The 19,850-nt window shown below is 41.2% G+C and overlaps 2 protein-coding genes across 2 annotated transcripts in view; both read right to left on the bottom strand.

Annotated features, from left to right (window-relative positions):
* The window catches only part of LOC112217088 (metabotropic glutamate receptor 2-like), a 65,210-nt gene extending 63,603 nt beyond the window's left edge, over nucleotides 1-1,607 (bottom strand). The window contains exon 1 of the mRNA XM_024377385.2: nucleotides 619-1,607. The gene's annotated coding sequence lies outside the window, so the exon portion shown is untranslated. The remainder of the gene's footprint in view (nucleotides 1-618) is intronic.
* A 4,617-nt stretch (nucleotides 1,608-6,224) lies between these two features.
* Nucleotides 6,225-19,850, bottom strand: part of tex264a (testis expressed 264, ER-phagy receptor a) — a 143,331-nt gene continuing 129,705 nt past the window's right edge. The window contains exon 4 of the mRNA XM_024377424.2: nucleotides 6,225-8,075. Coding sequence (XP_024233192.1) covers nucleotides 7,768-8,075 — 308 coding nt within the window. The 3' untranslated portion in view covers nucleotides 6,225-7,767. The remainder of the gene's footprint in view (nucleotides 8,076-19,850) is intronic.

Raw genomic sequence — 19,850 nt, 5'->3', positions numbered from 1 at the left:
CTTCTCCCCCTTCTCCCCCTTTTAGGAAACATCATAATTTGACCAACTGTATGATCTATTGGAAATGCAACTTGATTGAGTCTCATCAATTATCATTAAATATCAGATTAAATAAAAATAAAAGCATTATAGACATAGATGTTGAATGATGGAAATACAGTCAAATATATCATGGATGAGGAGTCCCTTTGGGATTCTCTCATGGATTAGTGTCTCTACTAAATTTGCTCAAAGATCTAAACAGATAAAGATTATTGGGCTGGTGGTATGATCTCATTTGTTTACTATTACAACCAAGTAACCCTATTCTACAGACATTGCATTCACACAAAAAATCCTTAATGTATATAACCTGTCAATCAAACAAAAGATGTACGAATAATTCTAGACATTATAAGAGGTGTGTCAAAACGAATTAGGAATAGAATGGGAATAGCCTGATACACTAATCCAGTAGTTTGTATATTGTCATTATCAATCGTTATCTCTTCTATGTCTGTAACAAAGCTTTGTTGCATTGATATAGTCGTACAAATACATCCACATGGTCGTAATCCTGCATGCAGAATGCACGCTGCTGTTGCTGGGAACAAATGTACACAAATAACAAGCTCTTACCTGTCAAATGAATCTCACTTCAAAGCGATTCCAAATCGGATAGGTTACACAGATTAGGTCGTGCACTTCATATCCTTGGTGAAGCTTTTGATAAATCTCGTGTTATTCTGCCGAATAAACAATTGGTGGATACTCACGATGAAGGAAGGCAGGACCAGGACCGAGAGTGAATGAAGTTTTCGCGCCTCAGAGCTGCGGCGCGCATGAGTAAGTGTCCTTGGTGCTGAAAAAGATTCGGACTAGCGCGCGGATTCCTTTAGATTTTATCCCGTGGCCAGGGTTAAAAAGTACATATTTTACATACCTCAGGCACTAATTTAACAAAATACTTACTTCAGATTACTAACAGCGCGTCGACCTTCTAAACTCGGCTGTGCAACAGATCTATTTGATAACAATTGAGATAGCGCAGTTATCAATTAGCCTGCCTGGAGATGAGAAGACTGTTGAGAAGAAAATGTTTTTCCGGGTGCCCGAGATTTTTTGGTGTCAAATCATTATTTCCCATGCATATCCTAGTTTTACAAAACACAGAAGTCCACATGCCATCATGTGAACTGATCTGTCATATCGACACCCAGAAGAGGACAGACCGAACGCCTGTGGATGATAGTGACTCCAAATAGGTGTGTCTGTGGGCTAACCAGCCTGCATGTTGTGAACGACCACTCTGCAAACAATAAAGGTACAATTGATTGATTTTGATCTGTGCATAAAGAAATTGGCCATAGTCTTTCTCACATGTTTAAGATGAACTGTTATCATTTATAATAGACTCAAAGTAAATTCAAAGTAATAGTCCATTTAATATTAATGCAATAATAAGAATAAGAAGACAAATTCTCTATTATCCTAATGCTCTATTATCCTTTTCTGTTTTTGAGAGCTGTTGTTTAGGTTGCACTGAGCGTGCAAATGTGGAGAAGCTCAGGGAATCGTCTTGGTTTTGTTTAATCGGGAAAGCACAACCTGTAACAGCAGCTCTTTGTCTACTGCTTAGCTGCATTGCCGCGAGGACTATATATGTTCTATTTCCAGTCCACACACAAGTTCTGATTTGGCAGCGCAGGCGAGTGAGAGCGCGAGGTGGCTCCCAGGTGGTAAACCTGTGCGTGCTGGAAGTGGACTCGAGATCACCACTGCCAAAACCAACATCACACAGTCATGGAGGGTCTATCAACTGATTTAGTATGCGACGTCATCCATATCCACACATCCGCTGGAATGGGATTAATAATTAACAACGTAGGGAGGCCATATCTTCATGTCCTCAAAACACTAAATATACCCCATGTGTGTTTCACTATTAATTACATCAGTTGTCAAAGCAGTGTGTTACCCCATCTTCAGTATGTAGCCTGCTCTTCTAACTTGCCTTTGGAGAACAGGTGGGGTGCCATATAAATCATCGTGATCTGTCAGCCATCACAGTAGGCAAATTGAAAAAGCAAATCTGCACGTGGTAGGCCTACACACATTCATTCAACTGATCAGACGGATAACGAGTAAGACTAATGGCTCAATCTGGGATTCAAACAACAACAAAGGGAACCCAGACACGTTTTTGGTAAACATCATTGCTATCTCCCTAGCCCACCTGGACGGTGCCCAGAGACCTGGGGGGTGAATAGTCGACTTAAGATTCAAATTCAAATACCCCACACTCCGACACCATGAAAAGGAAAACATTTAGGGCCTTTAGCCTCCCTCTCTGGAATATTTCACCTCTGAAATTCGCCAAAATATTCTAAATGAGTCGCAGATGTTTGGTGATTACACACATGCTTAGAGCGCCAATCCATGTGGAAGAGAATCCACCTCGATGCGCCTAGTGATTGGAGCGAGACCGGAGGGTTGAAAATGCGTCTCACAAAGGACCATTGGAAGCGGAGTGATCCAAACGAGGCCCCGGAATATAAAAGGCTGAGTGTAATATCAAGAAGTCACGGTTTCATAGTGATTTAATTAAACTACATGACCAAAAGTATGTGGACATCTGCTTGTCGAACATCTCATTCCAAAATCATGGGCATTAATATTGAGTTGGTCCCTCCGTTGCTTCTATAACAGCCTCCACCCTTCTGGGAAGGATTTCCACTAGATTTGGGAACATTGCTGCAGGAACTTGCTTCCCATTCAGCCACATGAGCATTAGTGAGGTCCTTCACTGATGTTGGGCGATTAGGCCTGGCTCGCAGTCCGCGTTCCAATTCATCCCAAAGGTGTTCGATGGGTTGGGGTCGGGACTCTGTGCAGGCCAGTCAAGTTCTTCCACACTGACCTCTACAAAACTTTTCTGTATGGACCTTGCTCTGTGCATGAGGGCATTGTCATGCTGAAACAAGAAAGAGCCTGCCCCAAACTGTTGCCACAAAATTGGAAGCACAGAATCGTCTAGAGTGTAAATGTATACTGTAGCGTTAAAATTTCCCTTCACTGGAACTAAGGGGCCTAGCACGAACCATGAAAAACAGCCCCAGACCATTATTCATCCACCAAACTTTATAGTTGGCACTATGCATTGGGGAAGGTAGCGTTCTGGCATCTGTGCTGACTTTTCCAGAGGCAGTTTGGAACTCGATAGTGAGTGGTACGCAAAACAGGTAAAACGTGAGCATATCACAATTAATACAACATGCCCCAAAAAACTATAGACTATTACACCATTATTTAACATTACTGCATATCAGCCGTATGAACAATTGGCCAATTGCCTGGAACCGGCTGGTTGGTATACGCTCCAAATTGTTTTGAGGTTTGAGGAGAAGACTTACATTTTGTCTAGGCGCAGATGAGTGGCTGAGACGCTCGTGGACAAGGCGGAGATGAGTGGCCGAGACGGAGACGCGCGTGGATCAATTCAGGCTACCGTACAAGAGTAGGCCCAATGACAATCGTAGAATGTTATTATAATACACGTGTTTTGTAACAGATGTCTCTTTCCATTCATGAAATTGTGGGTGCACAGTGCACTGTTGGGATTTGAAAGCGGCAATTATTTTGTGAGTGGACGAATGTGCGCGTAGCCTACAGGATCCACTTTGTAAAGTGATTGTTTGACAATCAGATGAAAACATAATGACTGGTTGTGTTAATGCCATTTGGGCAGCGCGAGCTTCAAATATCAAATAGATGATTGTTGAGTTGCGACTGTCAGTGAAAAGCAGAGACCCAGCCAAGCATATGGCAATATTAAAAATACAATAGCGGAAAAACTGTTTGGAAAGCAAATGGCTATTGCTGTAAAGAGATGACATTGAAAAGACTGCAATCTGTATTTTAGTCATCAAAATTCTTAACTTAATTGAGCGAACTGTAGCCTGCAGTATCTTATTGGCACCAGCGGAGAGCATCGGTGAGTGCGCATATTCACTGTCTTTGTTATTGGGTCAGTCAAACTTTTTTTTGGGGGGTCAATAATTTCCTTCTCCAGCTTAGATGAATATCATATTGTATTTGTGTCTCCCCTTTTCGTAGGCCAATTATATAGATAAGAAAACACGTTTTTTTATTGATCTGTTTGTCAGTGTCAGCAGAGTAGGCTACCCTGTAATGTTTGTAGTATAATAAAACATGACTGCGCACAATTGAGTGCCCCATACACGTAAGAAATGACATCTACTTTGACCCCTGGAAGGGTGGCATCTATGACGGTGCCACGTTGAAAGTCACTGAGCTCTTCAGTCAGGCCATTCTACTGCCAATGTTTGTCTATGGAGACTGCATGGCTGTGTGCTCGATTTTATACACCTGTTAGCAACGGGTGTGGCTGAAATAGCCGAATACACTAATTTGAAAGAGTGTCCACATACTTTTGTATATATAGTGTATTAAATCATTGATACCAGTATTGCATGCTGCTCTTTCAGAAATGCTTTGCATATCACGGATGAAGGGAGTTGACAGTGTGGAAACCCACTATCTGGAAACAGTCTATGAGTGATGAATGGATTGAAGAAAAGACTTGAACAGGGTTATATTGATGGATACACTGTAGGACACAACCTGGTTGAATGCATAGGCTACTGATAGAGTAGTTGAATGTGACATCAATGATTCTCTGTAAATGAAGACATTAATCAATAGTGATTGGCCAAGAAGGTCTGCAGCAGATTAACCATCTTGGAGAAATTAACAGCATTATTTTTTTATGGCCATGTAAACGTTCTATAAAATGCTCAGAGAAAAGTTAGCCAGGAAACAAATGTTCACACAAAGTCAATATTACTAGCAGTGAATGTCCATAACATTAGTCCCTCACCACAGACTCAAAGGGTCCTATAGATAGATTTTGAATGTTCCAATTTCGGAGAATCATTACAGTTGGAAAGGGTTTTAAGATAAGTATAAGCCAATTGATGTCAATAATTTCATTGTTAAATTGAAATCCCACTCAATACAGTAAGATCTACATTTCATAGAGACAAAAGGGCCAAGATGTGTAGCACTCTGCCAACTTTGCTGCCTCTTCCCTCATCTGTGTGAACTGAAATGGGTGTTCAGACATAAAATACCTGAGAAGCACTTACCATGTAGGGATTCAGGGTTGGGAAGGTTACTTTCTAAATGTAATCCGGTAAAGTTCCCTGTCCAAAATTACAATCAGCAACGTCATTTTTAGATGACCCAAACTCAGGATCCATCAAACGCATTTGGAGTGTCATTATAATGGTCTCTGACTTGTGGTCAGACTCGTTCAGGTGGAAAAACAGAAAGGTGTCAATGTATTTTATCCACAAACATCCTTTCTGAATTTAAAAGTAATCAAAGAAGTAATCATCTAGTTTTTCAAAAGTAGATGTAATTTGATTACAATATTTTTGCTTGTAATGTAACAGATTAGTTACAACATTTTTGTAATCAGATTACATGTAAACTGAATATATGTAATCAATTACTCATCCAATCCTGTGGAGTTGTAAATGTAGTTTTCCCAATACTGGTATGAGGAGAGGCACTGGGATTATAGGTAACACAATGAACACTTTCTGACCATTGTACATACATATTGAGAAGTATGCTCTTCACACACATATTGTGCATATTGATTTACTCTGTCATAAACATCTATTACTTCAAGAGAGTGGCCCCTTCACAAAGGGGTTGCATGGTGGCTCAAGTTGTATTGCGGATGCATTATACCAGAGATGCTCTTTCTTCACATACTGTCCTGCTTTCATGTAGCTTTTTGAAATCTATTCACCAGGTCTTTCTTTGAGCCTCCTTTAGTAAAGAGAATTGTAGTCAATACAGGCCTTCAATAAAAATAAAGACACATTTGAGTGGTCATGAAAGCTGGTTGCATGAAAGAAAGTGGTTGTTCAGTTAGTAGGTGCTTTGGGTCCATCTATAATTTCCTCATATAATACCCCCTCCCTACCTATGTGAGGCAAGCTCTTCTTCATAAAAGAGAGACTTTCATCAATAAAAAGGCCACAGGATTCGTTTTCTGCACTGTAGTATAAGCAATAGGGACAGAGCAATATACTTTCACCAGTTGAATACTACATGAGTTTACCACAATATGCGTACAATATGAAAACAGTATCAGTTTTCTGTATTTATATTTTATACAGAACATTTTTTACAATTGCACATACTCTAGGTTAACATTTGCAATTAAACATGTTTATTCCAAACAGAAAGACATCTCCATGGCAGTGTACATTATCTTGTCTTGTTCAAAGCACAAGACAAGAGATCCAACAGAAGAACATGTGACAAAAACAAATGGCGTGAGCCCCATGTCTATATCATAGGATAATCAACATGCCATACAGGAAGTTGTTATAATACTTAAAAGAAGTGGAACATTGTATCCCGGATTCAAGTCAAAGACTAAAGATTATATTGGTACACATGACAGACCAGAGTAATTGAACAAGTTGCTAGACACAAGCATTTCGCTACACCACAAGCATTTCGTTACACTCGCATTAACATCTGCTAACCATGTGTATGTGACCAATAACATTTGATTTGATTTAGACTGGAAACACCTAGGCCAAAGTAATAGAACAGATCATCTGAAAGGTGAAGATTTCAAATATTTTCTTTTGATTGGCTATATTGTTAAACTGTTAGATAACATAAATCTACCAGATGAATAAAAATACAGTACTTTCAGACTGTTTCCATCTCAGAGTTGAATTGTAAATCCTAGCCCCTGATGACTTTATGAGTCTGAACTGACTTTCACCTAAACCCCCTCTTCTTGCAGTTCTATGGATTATTCTATACCACTCGGTTTAAGCCCTGCCCCGGTTCTCAGAGTTTCCCAGGTGTCAAACCTATTTCAAATTGAGGGCAAAAGCAAAAAGACCTTGTAAGGTTGTTATTCATGTAAAAATGAATAAGGCAGATATTGCTGTAGATACCCTCTTGTACAATACATGCTCTGGATTTTCTGGTCACTAAATAGTGTGAAAAGGCATCATAACAGTATTCTGGAAACATTGTAACCCATTGCAAGTAGGTAGCATCTCAATTGTCACAATATGTTGTTAGATGCAATTACAAATCATTCACAACTAAATGCCTTTGATTCCTTCTTATGTTTGTTAGTCTTACACTATATATTCGATTATATATAATTGTTGTCCATCTTATATAAAATGTGTGTCTACTATGATGAGAGATGATTAAATCTATTGTACACAATGTTTTTAACGTTTAAATATTTAAATCAAAAGAAAGATTGACTTTCATCAGTCACACAAGTATATTGTAACAATATTTCTCTCCACTCAAAGAGTGTATCATTTTCTACTGGTGAATGTATCATATCCTACAATAGTTATATCTGTTTAGTATAGATAAACCCTTTTTTAAATTAAGAAATCTTTGAAAAAAGGAAGAATTGTTGTTATTGATATGTTTTACAAAAGATAAAGAGTTTTGTTATAATCTCTCAATAGAGAAATTACTGTCTTAGGTACAGGAAAGTACACAGGTCCAGAAATAGATGGCATGTCTGTCATGATAAATTGTATGGCTATGAACAAAAGTTGGCATACAAGACAACTAAGATTCGCTGAAGAAATCTCTCTACCAACCCAGAATAATAGACTCAGAGGAGTTACCTCCATCCATCCCTTTATCACCCCGTCTTCTACTCCTCTCCATCCCCCCTAGGCTAGCAACAGCCTCTCATGGGGCTTCCTTGGCTCCTTCCTCCTCCTTCCCCAACTCTCTCTCCAGCTCCTCCACCATCTCCTCCACCAAGTCCAGTTCCTCAAAGGAAGAGCCGCTGCCCACTGACTCGCTGGAGCCCCTGTCCCTGTGCTCCGTGTCGTTGATGGGCTCCTTGTGTTCCTCGGCCTGCCCCTGCACGTTCCCGTCCCCCTGGCCCCTGTGGGGCAGTGAAGAGGGCAGTGAGGGGGCCGGAGACATCTCTGTGTTCTCTGACTGCACCTGGCCGCTCATAGTGCTGCTGACATCACTGTGGGTCATTACACCTGCAACCACAGGAAGAGAGGTGTGAAGTGACATGGCGAATTGAAGTCATTTTCAAGAGTGAGAGAAAGGCTAGGGAGGAAGAAAGAGTGTGTAGACAGAGGCACAGTGTTGGCATCCTGACAAGATACTGTCCTTAATCTATGTGGTTGGGAGCCTTCCAGCAGCAAGCTAAATAATTACATCAACAACTATAAAAAGGGTAACAGACAAAAGATACAATTAGAGAAAGCAAGCTACAAGTACAAACTTTACCCTGTACATTTAATCAATAAGGCCTGAGGGGTGTAGTATATTGACCATTATAAATCAGGTAGTCTGGCTCCTGAATGCTGAAAGCCGTGGTATATCGTACATTATAAACTGGGTGGTTACATTGGTAACCAGATTATAATAGTAATAAGACACTTCAGGGGTTTGTGATACTGAAAATGACCAATATACCGCAGCTAAGGTCTGTATCCAGGCACTCTGTGTACTGTCGTGCTTAAGAAGAGCCCTTAGGCGGGATATTTTTAATCAATACGGCCCGAGGTGGTGTGGTATATGGCCAATATACCACGGCTAAGGGCTGTTCGTAGGCACAATGCAACCCAAACTACCCTGTTTATTATTAGACATAGACTTGATATATTCCCACGTCACTCAACAGCTCACATACAGTAGGACGTAACTAGCTACATTACAAACAGATATTTCATTGGTGTTAATGGCAGATCTGCAATTTTAGTACATTTTTAATAGAGGCTGACAAAATTGGGCCAGTTTGAATGTGGGCAGCAACAGACAACAATAACAGCACTCACTCAGTCACTCAGTCACTCAGTCACTCAGTCACTCAGTCACTCAGTCACTCAGTCAGTCAGTCAGTCTCAGTCAGTCGTCAGCAAGTCAGTCAGTCAGTACCCAGTCAGTCAGTCAGTCAGTCAGTCAGTCAGTCAGTCAGTCAGTCAGTTCAGTCACAGTCAGTCAGTCGGGATATTTTTAATCAGTACAGTCACATAGAGGTGGTGTGGTCAGTCATGGCCAGTCATCAGTCAGTCAGTCAGTCAGTCAGTCAGTCAGTCAGTCAGTCACAGCTGTTCAGTCAGTCAGTCAGTCAGTCAATCAGCAACCAGTCAAACTACCCTGTTTATTATTCAGTCACATCAGACTTGATCATAGTTTCAGTCAGTCAGTCACAGTCAGTCAGTCAGTCACAGTCAGTTGTCAGTCACTCAGTCTCAGTCAGTCACAGTCAGTCAGTCAGTCAGTCAGTCAGTCAGTCAGGTCAGTCAGTCAGTCAGTCAGTCAGTCAGTCAAACAGTCATCAGTTCAGTCATTGGTGTTAATGGTCAGATCTGCAATTTTAGTACATTTTTAATAGTCAGGCTGACAAAATGGGCCAGTTTGAATGTGTCAGGCAGCAGTCAGTCAGTCAGTCAGTCACAACAATCAAGTCAGCACTCACAGTCAGTCAGTCTCAGTCAGTCAGTCAGTCAGTCAGTCACTTCAGTCACTCAGTCACTCAGTCAGTCAGTCAGTCAGTCACTCAGTCAGTCAGTCTCAGTCAGTCAGTCTCAGTCAGTCAGTCACCAGTCAGTCAGTCAGTCAGTCAGTCAGTCAGTCAGTCACTCACTCACAGTCACTCAGTCTCACAGTCACTCACTCACTCACTCACTCACTCACTCACTCACTCACTCACTCACTCACTCACTCCCTCCCTTCCTTCTGGTTGGATGGACTATGAATGGATGAGTGTATGCAAGACTGCAATGCAGATCTCACCTCCGAGAAGCATCGAGGATCTCAGTGAGTGAGGGAATCTTTGATATGCTGATGTGTCGCTGTAACCCTGTTCTGTGCGTGGATACTGTGTGTGTGTGTGTGTGTGTGTGTGTATGCGCGTATGGCATGTGTCTTGGGCCAGCTCCTTTATTCACAAACCCAGTCACTGAGATGTGCTCCTCTTCTGGTATTTAAGGGGAGCAAATCATAGTAATATGTTATTATGGGTTATTACAATCACATCACCCTCATTCTTTATGGGTCATTACAGCAGAATTATATTTCTCTCTCCCCACCTATTAAGCATTGGTAAGACTGATATCATTGGTCAAAAGGCCCATTCCTACACAGTCAACCACACAGCAATATCAGTCAAATGACATCTAATGATGCCATACTGCCTGGTTACTCATTTAGTATTTCTCCAACTCACTCCTTTACTGGACGGGAAATGGCCGTGGTTTCTGCTGTCTGGTACAGGAAATAAATAATAAGTGCATTCATCACCAGGATGGACCATTAGTGTAATGCTACAGAGATAACATGATGAACTGGCCAATATTGCTTTCATAGTAATTAAGATGTGCCAAACGCTGAGCCTGATTCGCCTATGCTCGCTAGTCCCTTCTGATGGATGAATATCCACCAGCGTCTAGTCATGATATTCTCCTAAGCTTGTTATGATCCAAGTGGTTTGTGTGAATGTGTTTGCGGGAGTGTGAATGTGTGTGTGCACGCGCGTGTGTAGGTCTGACGGCCCTGGAATGGAGATTAATGAATCATCTTGATCTCTTTCATGGCGAAAAGCTAGTCTGACCTCTGCCATTTCCCCGTCTGTATCATTTTGAGGCCAGAGAGATGAGTCCCTGCCTATCATGCTCTCGCTGAAAATTAGCACTGGCGTCTCAATTAGGCCCCAGCTCTGTGGTCACTGTGCAGAAATGGATGGGCTGAAAATAGACACAATTATGTGAGACCTTTTGAGCATTGATTAATGTAAGAAAGAGACAAAGCAAACAGCACGCCTCAAATCTCCCCTCCTAAACCATGTCCAAATGTCACTCACACCCAGTGAAGCAGGAGCAGGGCGGCAGGCTTGCTATTCTTCCTCGTGTCTACATGACAACAACGCCTCCAGTGAGGAGTCGGCAACACCAATCAGTCACCTGTATCTCAATCATGTGATCTCTTCATGTAAACAAATACATCTAAAGCATGTCCATCATGCTACTGTGACAGGTGTGTGATATAGGAGAGCATCCCAGGTTACATAGTCACCAACAGGGAATCACTGACACACACAAAGACAATCTTACTGCCCATTCATGTTGATGACGAACCGAAGAAAAGGTTCCCTATTGAAAGGCGATCATTGTTATATTCTATCTTCCAGCAGCCTTGGAGAGGTTCATTCATTACGGGAGATGAATCTCCTGTCAGCGTCCCAGAAGGATAACAGGACACCATGGGCCAGCCTCTCATTACCTTTGACATTTTAGTCATTTAACAGACGCTCTTATCTAGAGCGACTTACAATTAGTGCATTCATCTTAAGATAGCTCGGTGAGACAACCACAAATCACAGTCGTAGTAAGTACACTTTTCCCTCAAAAAAGCAGTTATCAGAAGTTTACATAGAGCCATGACGACATAGAACTCTATTCCACATCAGGTAACTGATGGAAGCAGTAGAGTCAGATTTTAAAAACCAGATAGAGAGACAACAGCAGGGACTGTGAAGAAACACAAACATACTGTAGGCACAGACACACACGCCTACACACACATGGTAACATACACACTACACACACACGTATAGGGCTGTTGCAGTGTCCGTATTACCGCCACACCAGCTGACACGAGTCATGAAGGCAGTCAAATCAGATTTTATTTGTCACATACATATGTTTAGCAGATGTTATTGCTGGTGTAGCGAAATGCTTCTGTTTCTAGCTCCAACAGTGCAGTAATATCTAACTAGTAGTATCTAACAATACACACAAACACAAACCTAAAGAAAATGAATGGAATTAAGAATATATAAATATTTGGACGAGCAGTGTCAGAGCAGCATAGACTAAGAAAATGTAGAATATAAGACAGTATATACAGCCAAAGTCTGAAGTTTACATACACTTAGGTTGGAGTCACTAGAACTTGTTTTTCAACAAAAACACAAATTTCTCTTAACAAACTATAGTTTTGGCAAGTCGGTTAGAACATCTATTTTGTGCATGACACAAGTCATTTTTCCAACAATTGTTTAAAAGACAGATTATTTCACTCATAATTCACTATCACAATTCCAGTGGGTCAGAAGTTGACACTAAGTTGACTGTGCCGGAAGTTTACATACACCTTAGGCAAATACATTTAAACTCAGTTTTTCACAATTCCTGACATTTAATCCAAGTAAAAATTCCCTGTCATAGGTCAGTAAGGATTACCACTTTCTTTTAAGAATGTGAAACGTCTGAATGATAGGAGAGAGAATTATTTATTTCAGCTTTTACTTCTTTCATCACATTCCCAGTGGGTCAGAAGTTAACATGCACTCAATTATTATTTGGTAGCATTGCCTTTAAATTGTTTAATTTGGGTCAAACATTTTGGGTAGCCTCCCACAATAAATTGGGTGAATTTTGGCCCATTCCTCCTGACAGAACTCGTGTAACTGAGTCAGGTTTGTACGCCTCCTTGCTCACACAAGCTTTTCCAGTTCTGCCCACACATTTTCTATGGGATTGAGGTCAGGTCTTTGTGATGGCCACTCCAATACCTTGACTTTGTTGTCCTTAAGCCATTTTGCCACAACTTTGGAAGTATGCTTGGGGTCATTGTCCATTTGGAAGACCCATTTGCAAGCTGATGTCTTTAGATGTTGCTTCAATATATCCACATAATTTTCCTACCTTATGATGCCATCTATTTTGTGAAGTGCACCAGTACTCCTGCAGCAAAGCACTCCCACAACATGATGCTGCCACCTCCGTGCTTCACGATTGGGATGGTGTAATTCGGCTTGCAAGCCTCACCCTTTTTCCTCCAAACATAACGATGGTCATTATTGCCAAACAGTTATATTTTTGTTTCATCAGACCAGAGGACATTTCTCCAAAAAGTGCGATCTTTGTCCCATGTGCAGTTGCACACCGTAGTCAGGATTTTTTAATGGGGTTTTTGGAGCGGTGGCTTCTTCTTTGCTGAGTGGCCTTTCAGGTTATGTCGATATAGGACTCGTTTTACTGTGGATATAGATACTTTTGTACCGGTTTCCTCCAGCATCTTCACAAGGTCCTTTGCTGTTGTTCTGGGATTGATTTGCACTTTTTGCACCAAAGTACATTAATCTCTAGGAGACAGAACGCGTCTTCCTGGGCGGTATGACGGCTGCGTGGTCCCATGGTGTTTATACTTGCATACTATTGTTTTTACAGATGAACGTGGTGCCTTCAGGCGTTTGGAAATTGCTCCCAAGGATGAACCAGACTTGTAGAGGTCTACGATTTTTTTTCTGAGGTCTTGGCTGATTTGTTTTGATTTTCCCATGATGTCAAACAAAGAGGCACTGAGTTTGAAGGTAGGCCTTGAAAAACATCCACAGGTACACCTCCAATTGACTCAAATGATGTCAATTAACCTATTAGAAAGAAATATATATATTTTGGCAATTCACAGCGTTACCATCGAGTCTGCTTAAAGATAATGAGAACCACAGCTCTGAAGCACCGTATGCTTTTCTTACATGTTAAATTTGCGAATATTAGTGTACAGCCAAAATATTTCCCCCCAAAATTGCTTGATTGACATAAAATTGGACCAACCCGCAGCACTATAGTTGCTACATTTGTTTTCCAAACTGTCGCTACCATAGCAACAATCTGCAGTTAGTACGTTTACATTTCCATGCTTGTGAGACCTGTAACAGAATATTCTTTGTTGTTCCAGTGGTAGTTGTTTTTTTACTACTTTTTTTCTATGAAGTTGCGGTTCCGTGTTTAATATGAGTGCTGGACCAAGCAGCAAGAAACTGAAAATCTACCACTTTTCACCACAACAAATTCAAAATTTGTGTATGATCTGCCATTCAAACGTAGCTCTCGCTAAGAAGGGAAATGTCGAGAGGCATTTCAAAACTGTTCACAAGAAATATGAAAGTGACTTTCCAGCTAAAAGTGAACTACAGAAGAGAAAAGTAAAAGAGTTCAGTCTCAACTAGCTGCCCAACAATCGATCTTTACAAGTCTCAGCTCAAAATGGCATACTAGCAAAGCACAAGAAACCGTTCCAGGATGGAGAAATGGTAAAAGAGGCCTTTTTAGAGGCAGCAGATGATGATTTCAAAAATAAATCAGAAATCATTTCTGCTATTAAGGATATTCAGCTTTCCAGAAATACTGTTACACGGCACTGTGAAATGGTGGATGAGGATTTGAGGGGGCATCTTAAAAAATACAGAAATTAGTGTGTGTTCTTTCACTTTAATTTGATGAGTCGGCAGACGTGATCGACACATCTCAGTTTTACATTTTCAACAGAATGGTGTTTGAAGATATGACTGCCAAAGAGGAACTGCTCAAAATCATATAGTTGAAAGGAAAAACTCAATGGGAGGACATTTTTGTGACATTCAAGGACTTTATTAATAGCACTCAGTTACCCATTTACAAACCTGTGTAATGGAGCACCAGCCATGACTGGCTGCATCAATGGGTTCATCAAGTCAAAATACTGGTCCACTCTAAGCGATGATCACCTGGACACAAGCTTGAGGCTAGCAATCAGTAGCTACAACCCAGACTATGCAAAGCTTGCTGACAGCATCATCCAATCAATAAGGTGAAATGTTATTTAATATTGGCGGGAAAAAGTAGATCCTATGTAACTAAAGTCTGGGCACCCCTGGTCTAGGGTGTCAGGTAAGGTAGTGGTGATATGATCCTTGACTAGTCTCTCAAAGCATTTCATGACGACAGAAGTGAGTCCTACCAGGTATAGTGGATAGTCATTTAGATAATTTACCTTTGCTTTATTGGGTACAGGAACAGTGGACATCTTGACGCATGTGAGGATTGCAGACTGGGATAGGGAGAGATTGAATATGTCCGTAAACACCCCAGCCAGCTGCTCTGAGGACGCGGCTAGGGACTACGTCTGGGCCCGGCAGCCTTGCGAGTGGTTAACACACTTAGCAATCTTACTCAAGTCGGCCACGGAGAAGGAGAGCCCGCAGTCATTGGTAGCGGGCCGCGTCGGTGGCACTTTGTTATCCTCAAAGCAGGTGAAGAAGGTGTTTAGCTTGTCCGGAAGCAAGACATCGGTGTCCGCGACATGGCTGGTTTTCCCTTTGTAGTCCGTGATTGTTTGTAGACCCTGCCACATACGTCTCGTGTCTGAGCTGTTGAATTGCAACTCCACTCTGTCTCTATACTAACGTTTTGCCTGTTTGATTGCCTTACGGAGGGAACAACTACACTGTTTGTACTCGGCCATATTCCCAGTCACCTTGCCATGGTTAAATGCAGTGGTTCGCACTTTCAGTTTTGCGCCTTAGCTGCAAATTCTAGGCATTATCAAGTGCTTTTCAAATTGTGAATGAGTGACTGATGTAGTGTGTACAGTCTGCACACAAAAAAACAAATCATCATTAGAGTCACATCATGCAGCCTTACAATATATTAAAAATCAAAACATATAGCCCAATGTTTGTAGAACAACTAAAGTTACATTAATAACTCTAAAGTAAGTAGCCCATAGCCATTTGGCATAGCCAGATCAGGACCTAACCTAAGGACAACTCAGAGTATGCTATTCTGTTCTTCTGAAATAAACTATATTTTCTTCATATCATGTCTCTTTAGACCTGTCTAATATCAATAATGGATTTATTGTGACGGTGTATGCTATATTACATGGATTTATTAGACTTGTTAAAATGTGAATGCTCCAAAGGTCTGCATCAGTGGCTTGTAGGCTGTGTGTGGAAGCCAGGAGATGCTAAATGTGTTTATGTTAATTACGGTCAATTACCGTGAGACAGACAATTATTTGCTTGACAATCACCAGCTTACGACACTTCCTGACCGACACAGCGCTATACACGTACACATGGATTTTGTGTTGTAGATGTGTGGTAGCAGAGTAGGGGCCTGAGGGCACACACTTAGTGTGTTGTGAAATCTGTTATGAATGTATTGTAATGTTTTAAAAATTTGTATAACTGCCTTAATTGTAATAAATACAACTAAAGTCAGTGCTAGTAGTCAAAGACAACTCCCCTTTTGTGTTCATGGCCCCCCAAAAAACTAATCACACTGTATTATGGACTATATAGTATCACAGGGGACCACAGTGCAATACACACACAGGCTCTCTGAGCCCCTCACACAAGTCCCCCCTCCAATCAGATCACTCCATCTCACAGCAAGCTCATTATCAGGTCCAGGGTTCAGCGTATCTGAGCCTGTCTAATATACAGGGACTACGTCTATATGAGATGTGTTCTGATGATGGGGTTATTTATGGCATATTATTAAGCTGAGAAACATCCCATTTACCAGCCAACAAGTCCATACACAGCAAACCCATCTGGTCTAACAAGGGAATATGAGGCAGTGATCCTTATTAGGCCTGAGTTTTTCCATTAAGGGGACATCCTAAGCCTTCTCAATGAGAGGGAGGAGATGAGGACGTGTAGGTCCATGGAGTTATTATATATGTGTCGTATTTTACATTTCTCATTCTGTAGAAAACATCCATGCCAGGTATAGTGGTTATGTTCTACCAGCAGCTGAGATGGGAAATAATTGGTCTATTTAAGGTAATTGGGCGGAAAGCCCCCAGGAAGATGCTTCCAACCAAACCTGACTACTTTCACCCATGAAAAACTGTAAATAAGTCATGACAAAGCTCCCAAATTGAAGCAGACTATGCTTTGGAAAGTCTTTTAGATAACATTTGCTTATATTAGTTGCTAAATTGGGCCCAGTGGGAATGAAGAGAGGAGAAGAGAGGGGGGTTTTAAAGGAGGATAGCTGGAGGTAATTAGAGACAGACACGACAGAGGCAGGCTGGAAGTTTGAAGAGGAGCATGAGGGGAGGGGACTGTGACAGCAACAAAAAATAGAATAAAAAAAAGACTAAATACACCTATTCTGTCATCTACCCATGATATCCACAGGAGAAGGCTGCAGCAGGTAACTTTCTATATTAAGAAGAGAAGACCGGTCTGACATTTGTGTTTTACTGACATTAGTCTGTTTGTTTTTAATGAGGATTCTTGATGGGGAAAGCAGAAACACTTAAATTTGCAATATTACTTACAAACACAACTTCATTGGTTCTAGACTAAAGAACTATGTAAGACAGCAAAACACGAAAAGGAAAAACTGGCATTTATATTGTAATGGTTCCTAATGCACTATTGACATGTTAGCATTTCAAAGATCCATCAATTACAGTAAGTATGTCATTTTAAGGGCAATATGTAAAACGAAATATTTGGCTGTAGCTAGCACACCTGACACCTCCCCCTTTCATTAGCCTTGATTAAAACAACAAGATCATATGTAGGAATAATTACAGAACAATTACATTAAAGATATGATCATTGTTGCGTAATTATATAGCAATTAGAGATCAATTACATTTAGTAGGACTAAATTATAGTGTAGCCATCTCTGTACTACTACTGGAGGATAATAATAAGAATAATGTCCTATTGACCCAGACATCCTCAGTTCAGCTCAAAAAGCTCATCAAGGACAGATGATGGCTTTGCACTGCATGATCCCATGGATTCGGAGTGTGAGGGAAACGTAATGTTTATCCATGTAGACCATTGGTTTGTGTGTCTTTCACTTTACTCAGTGCATGCGGGTGCAAATGACTTCCATAACTACCCTCGACCTGGGTTTGTGTTCTAAATTGAATCCCCCTATTGTGCAAGTTGGACAAACAATCTCTCACATTTCAGCTTTTGTGAATAATCATGCACAGTCTGCAATGTTTCGCCAGTGTTAAAATAAATACTTTAGTACATTCAAAAGCACACCCTCCTCAAACAGGAACACTTGGTAAACAGGTATCCTGAGGTACAGGTGTAAGACCTACAGAGAATATTAATCATCTCATTTACAATATGTGGCAACATAAAAAAAGAACATCACATTTTGTATCTATTTTTGTAGTGTCCTTGTGAATGTCTCCTGCGTTAAGAAATAAGCAGTAATTTACATAGCAGTGATCATCATCATATATAAAGAGCACATGATTTGTATTGTCATTCCTCGAGTCTAGAGAGACGTTGAGCACACAGTACAGCAGTATGTACACTACTAGTAACTCCACCATCCAAGGTGGTGTATTTGAGTTACAGGCTGGCTGGCCACACACAGGTAGGTCTGGGTGGAAAGTCGAACAACAGACACAGCAAGGCACCGCTGATTGAACTGTCTCTCATTAGGAAAACTCTCTCTCTCTCGCTCTCTCTCTAACATACAGTATAATACAGAGCCATGAGTGCATGGAACTCCCTTCCATCTTATACAGCGCAAGTGAACAGCAAACCTGGTTTAAAAAAACAAATAAAGCAACACCTCACAGCACAACGCCTCTCCCCCATGTGACCTACCTGTTGTGTATTACTGTAAAAAGTATGTGGACACCTACTTGTCAAACATCTCAATTCAAAATCATTGGCATTAATATGTAGTTGGTTCCCCCTTTGCTGGTTTAACAGCCTCCACTCCTCTGGGAAGGCTTTCCACTAAAATGCTGGAACATTGCTGCAGGAACTTGTTTTCATTCAGCCACACAAGAATTAGTGAGGTCGGGCACTGATGTTGGGCGATTAGGCCTGGCTCGCAGTCGGTGTTGAAATTCATCCCAAAGATGTACGATGGGGTTTCAGCCAGGGCTTTGTGTAGGCCAGTCAGTTCTTCCCCCACCGATCTCGACAAACCATTTCTGTATGGACCTCGCTTTGTGCATGGGGGCATTGTCATGCTGAAACAGGAATGGGCCTTCCCCAAACTGTTGCCACAAAGTTGGAAGCACATAATCGTCTAGAATATCATTGTATGCTGTAGAGTAAAGATTTACCTTCACTGGATCTAAGTGGTCGAGCCTGAACCATGAAAAACAGCCTCAGACCATTATTCCTCCTCCATCAAACTTTACAGTTGGCACTATGTGCTGTTGTCTGTGCCCAATAATGTTTGTACCATGTTTTGTGCTGCTACTATGCTACTATGCTGTGTTGTCATGTGTTGCTGCCATGCTATGTTGTTTTATCTTTAATCCCGGCCTCCGTCCAGGTGGTGTGAAATGCTGGTGTTCCTAGCTCCAACAGTGCAGTAGTATAGAACAATTCACAACAATACACAAATCTAAAAGTAAAAGAATGGAATTAAGAAATGTATAAATATTAGGACGAGCAATGTCGGAGTGGCTTTGACTAAAATCTCACCACCCCTAATGAGGTGGGTATGCTTGATGTGTGTCGCGTCTGAGATTCTCAAAGTCGAGTGTGGTCAACAGTGCTCACCTCATCTCTCCCACCTGTATCGATATTTGGTTTTAATGCAGACAAGAGCACTGAATCCAGCTTTACACAGATATTCATTTTATGGTGCTTTCAAGACCACTATGATCTCTGAAAAACGAGAGGTCAAATCATGACGCCAGTGATCTTCAGGTCGGAAAGTTGTAGCTCTAGAAAGAGATTTTTCCCCTTCGGAGCTTGTTATATTTAGAGTTCCCAGTTGCCTTGAACGTACTGAAGTCGGAGATTTCCGAGGTCCCAGTTTCGAGTTCCCAGTTGTTTAAACCGGGCCTTAATGCTCAGAGGCAGACAGCAGGCTATTATTCCCTTTGAGTCAGGAACCAAAACTCCTCCGTAGTGACCCATGAATGCATTCGGTCACATGAGAGCTCGATCAGCTGTTCGATTTCACTTACCGGCATGTCAACTGAGCCAGGATCACAGTCAAATGGTTTGGGAAGTAGGT

The sequence above is a fragment of the Oncorhynchus tshawytscha genome, linkage group LG02 (assembly GCF_018296145.1).
Source record: "Oncorhynchus tshawytscha isolate Ot180627B linkage group LG02, Otsh_v2.0, whole genome shotgun sequence".
NCBI classification, from domain to species: Eukaryota; Metazoa; Chordata; class Actinopteri; order Salmoniformes; family Salmonidae; genus Oncorhynchus; species Oncorhynchus tshawytscha.
Note: the sequence above shows the minus strand (reverse complement) of the source record. Positions and strands in the feature narration are given on the sequence as shown.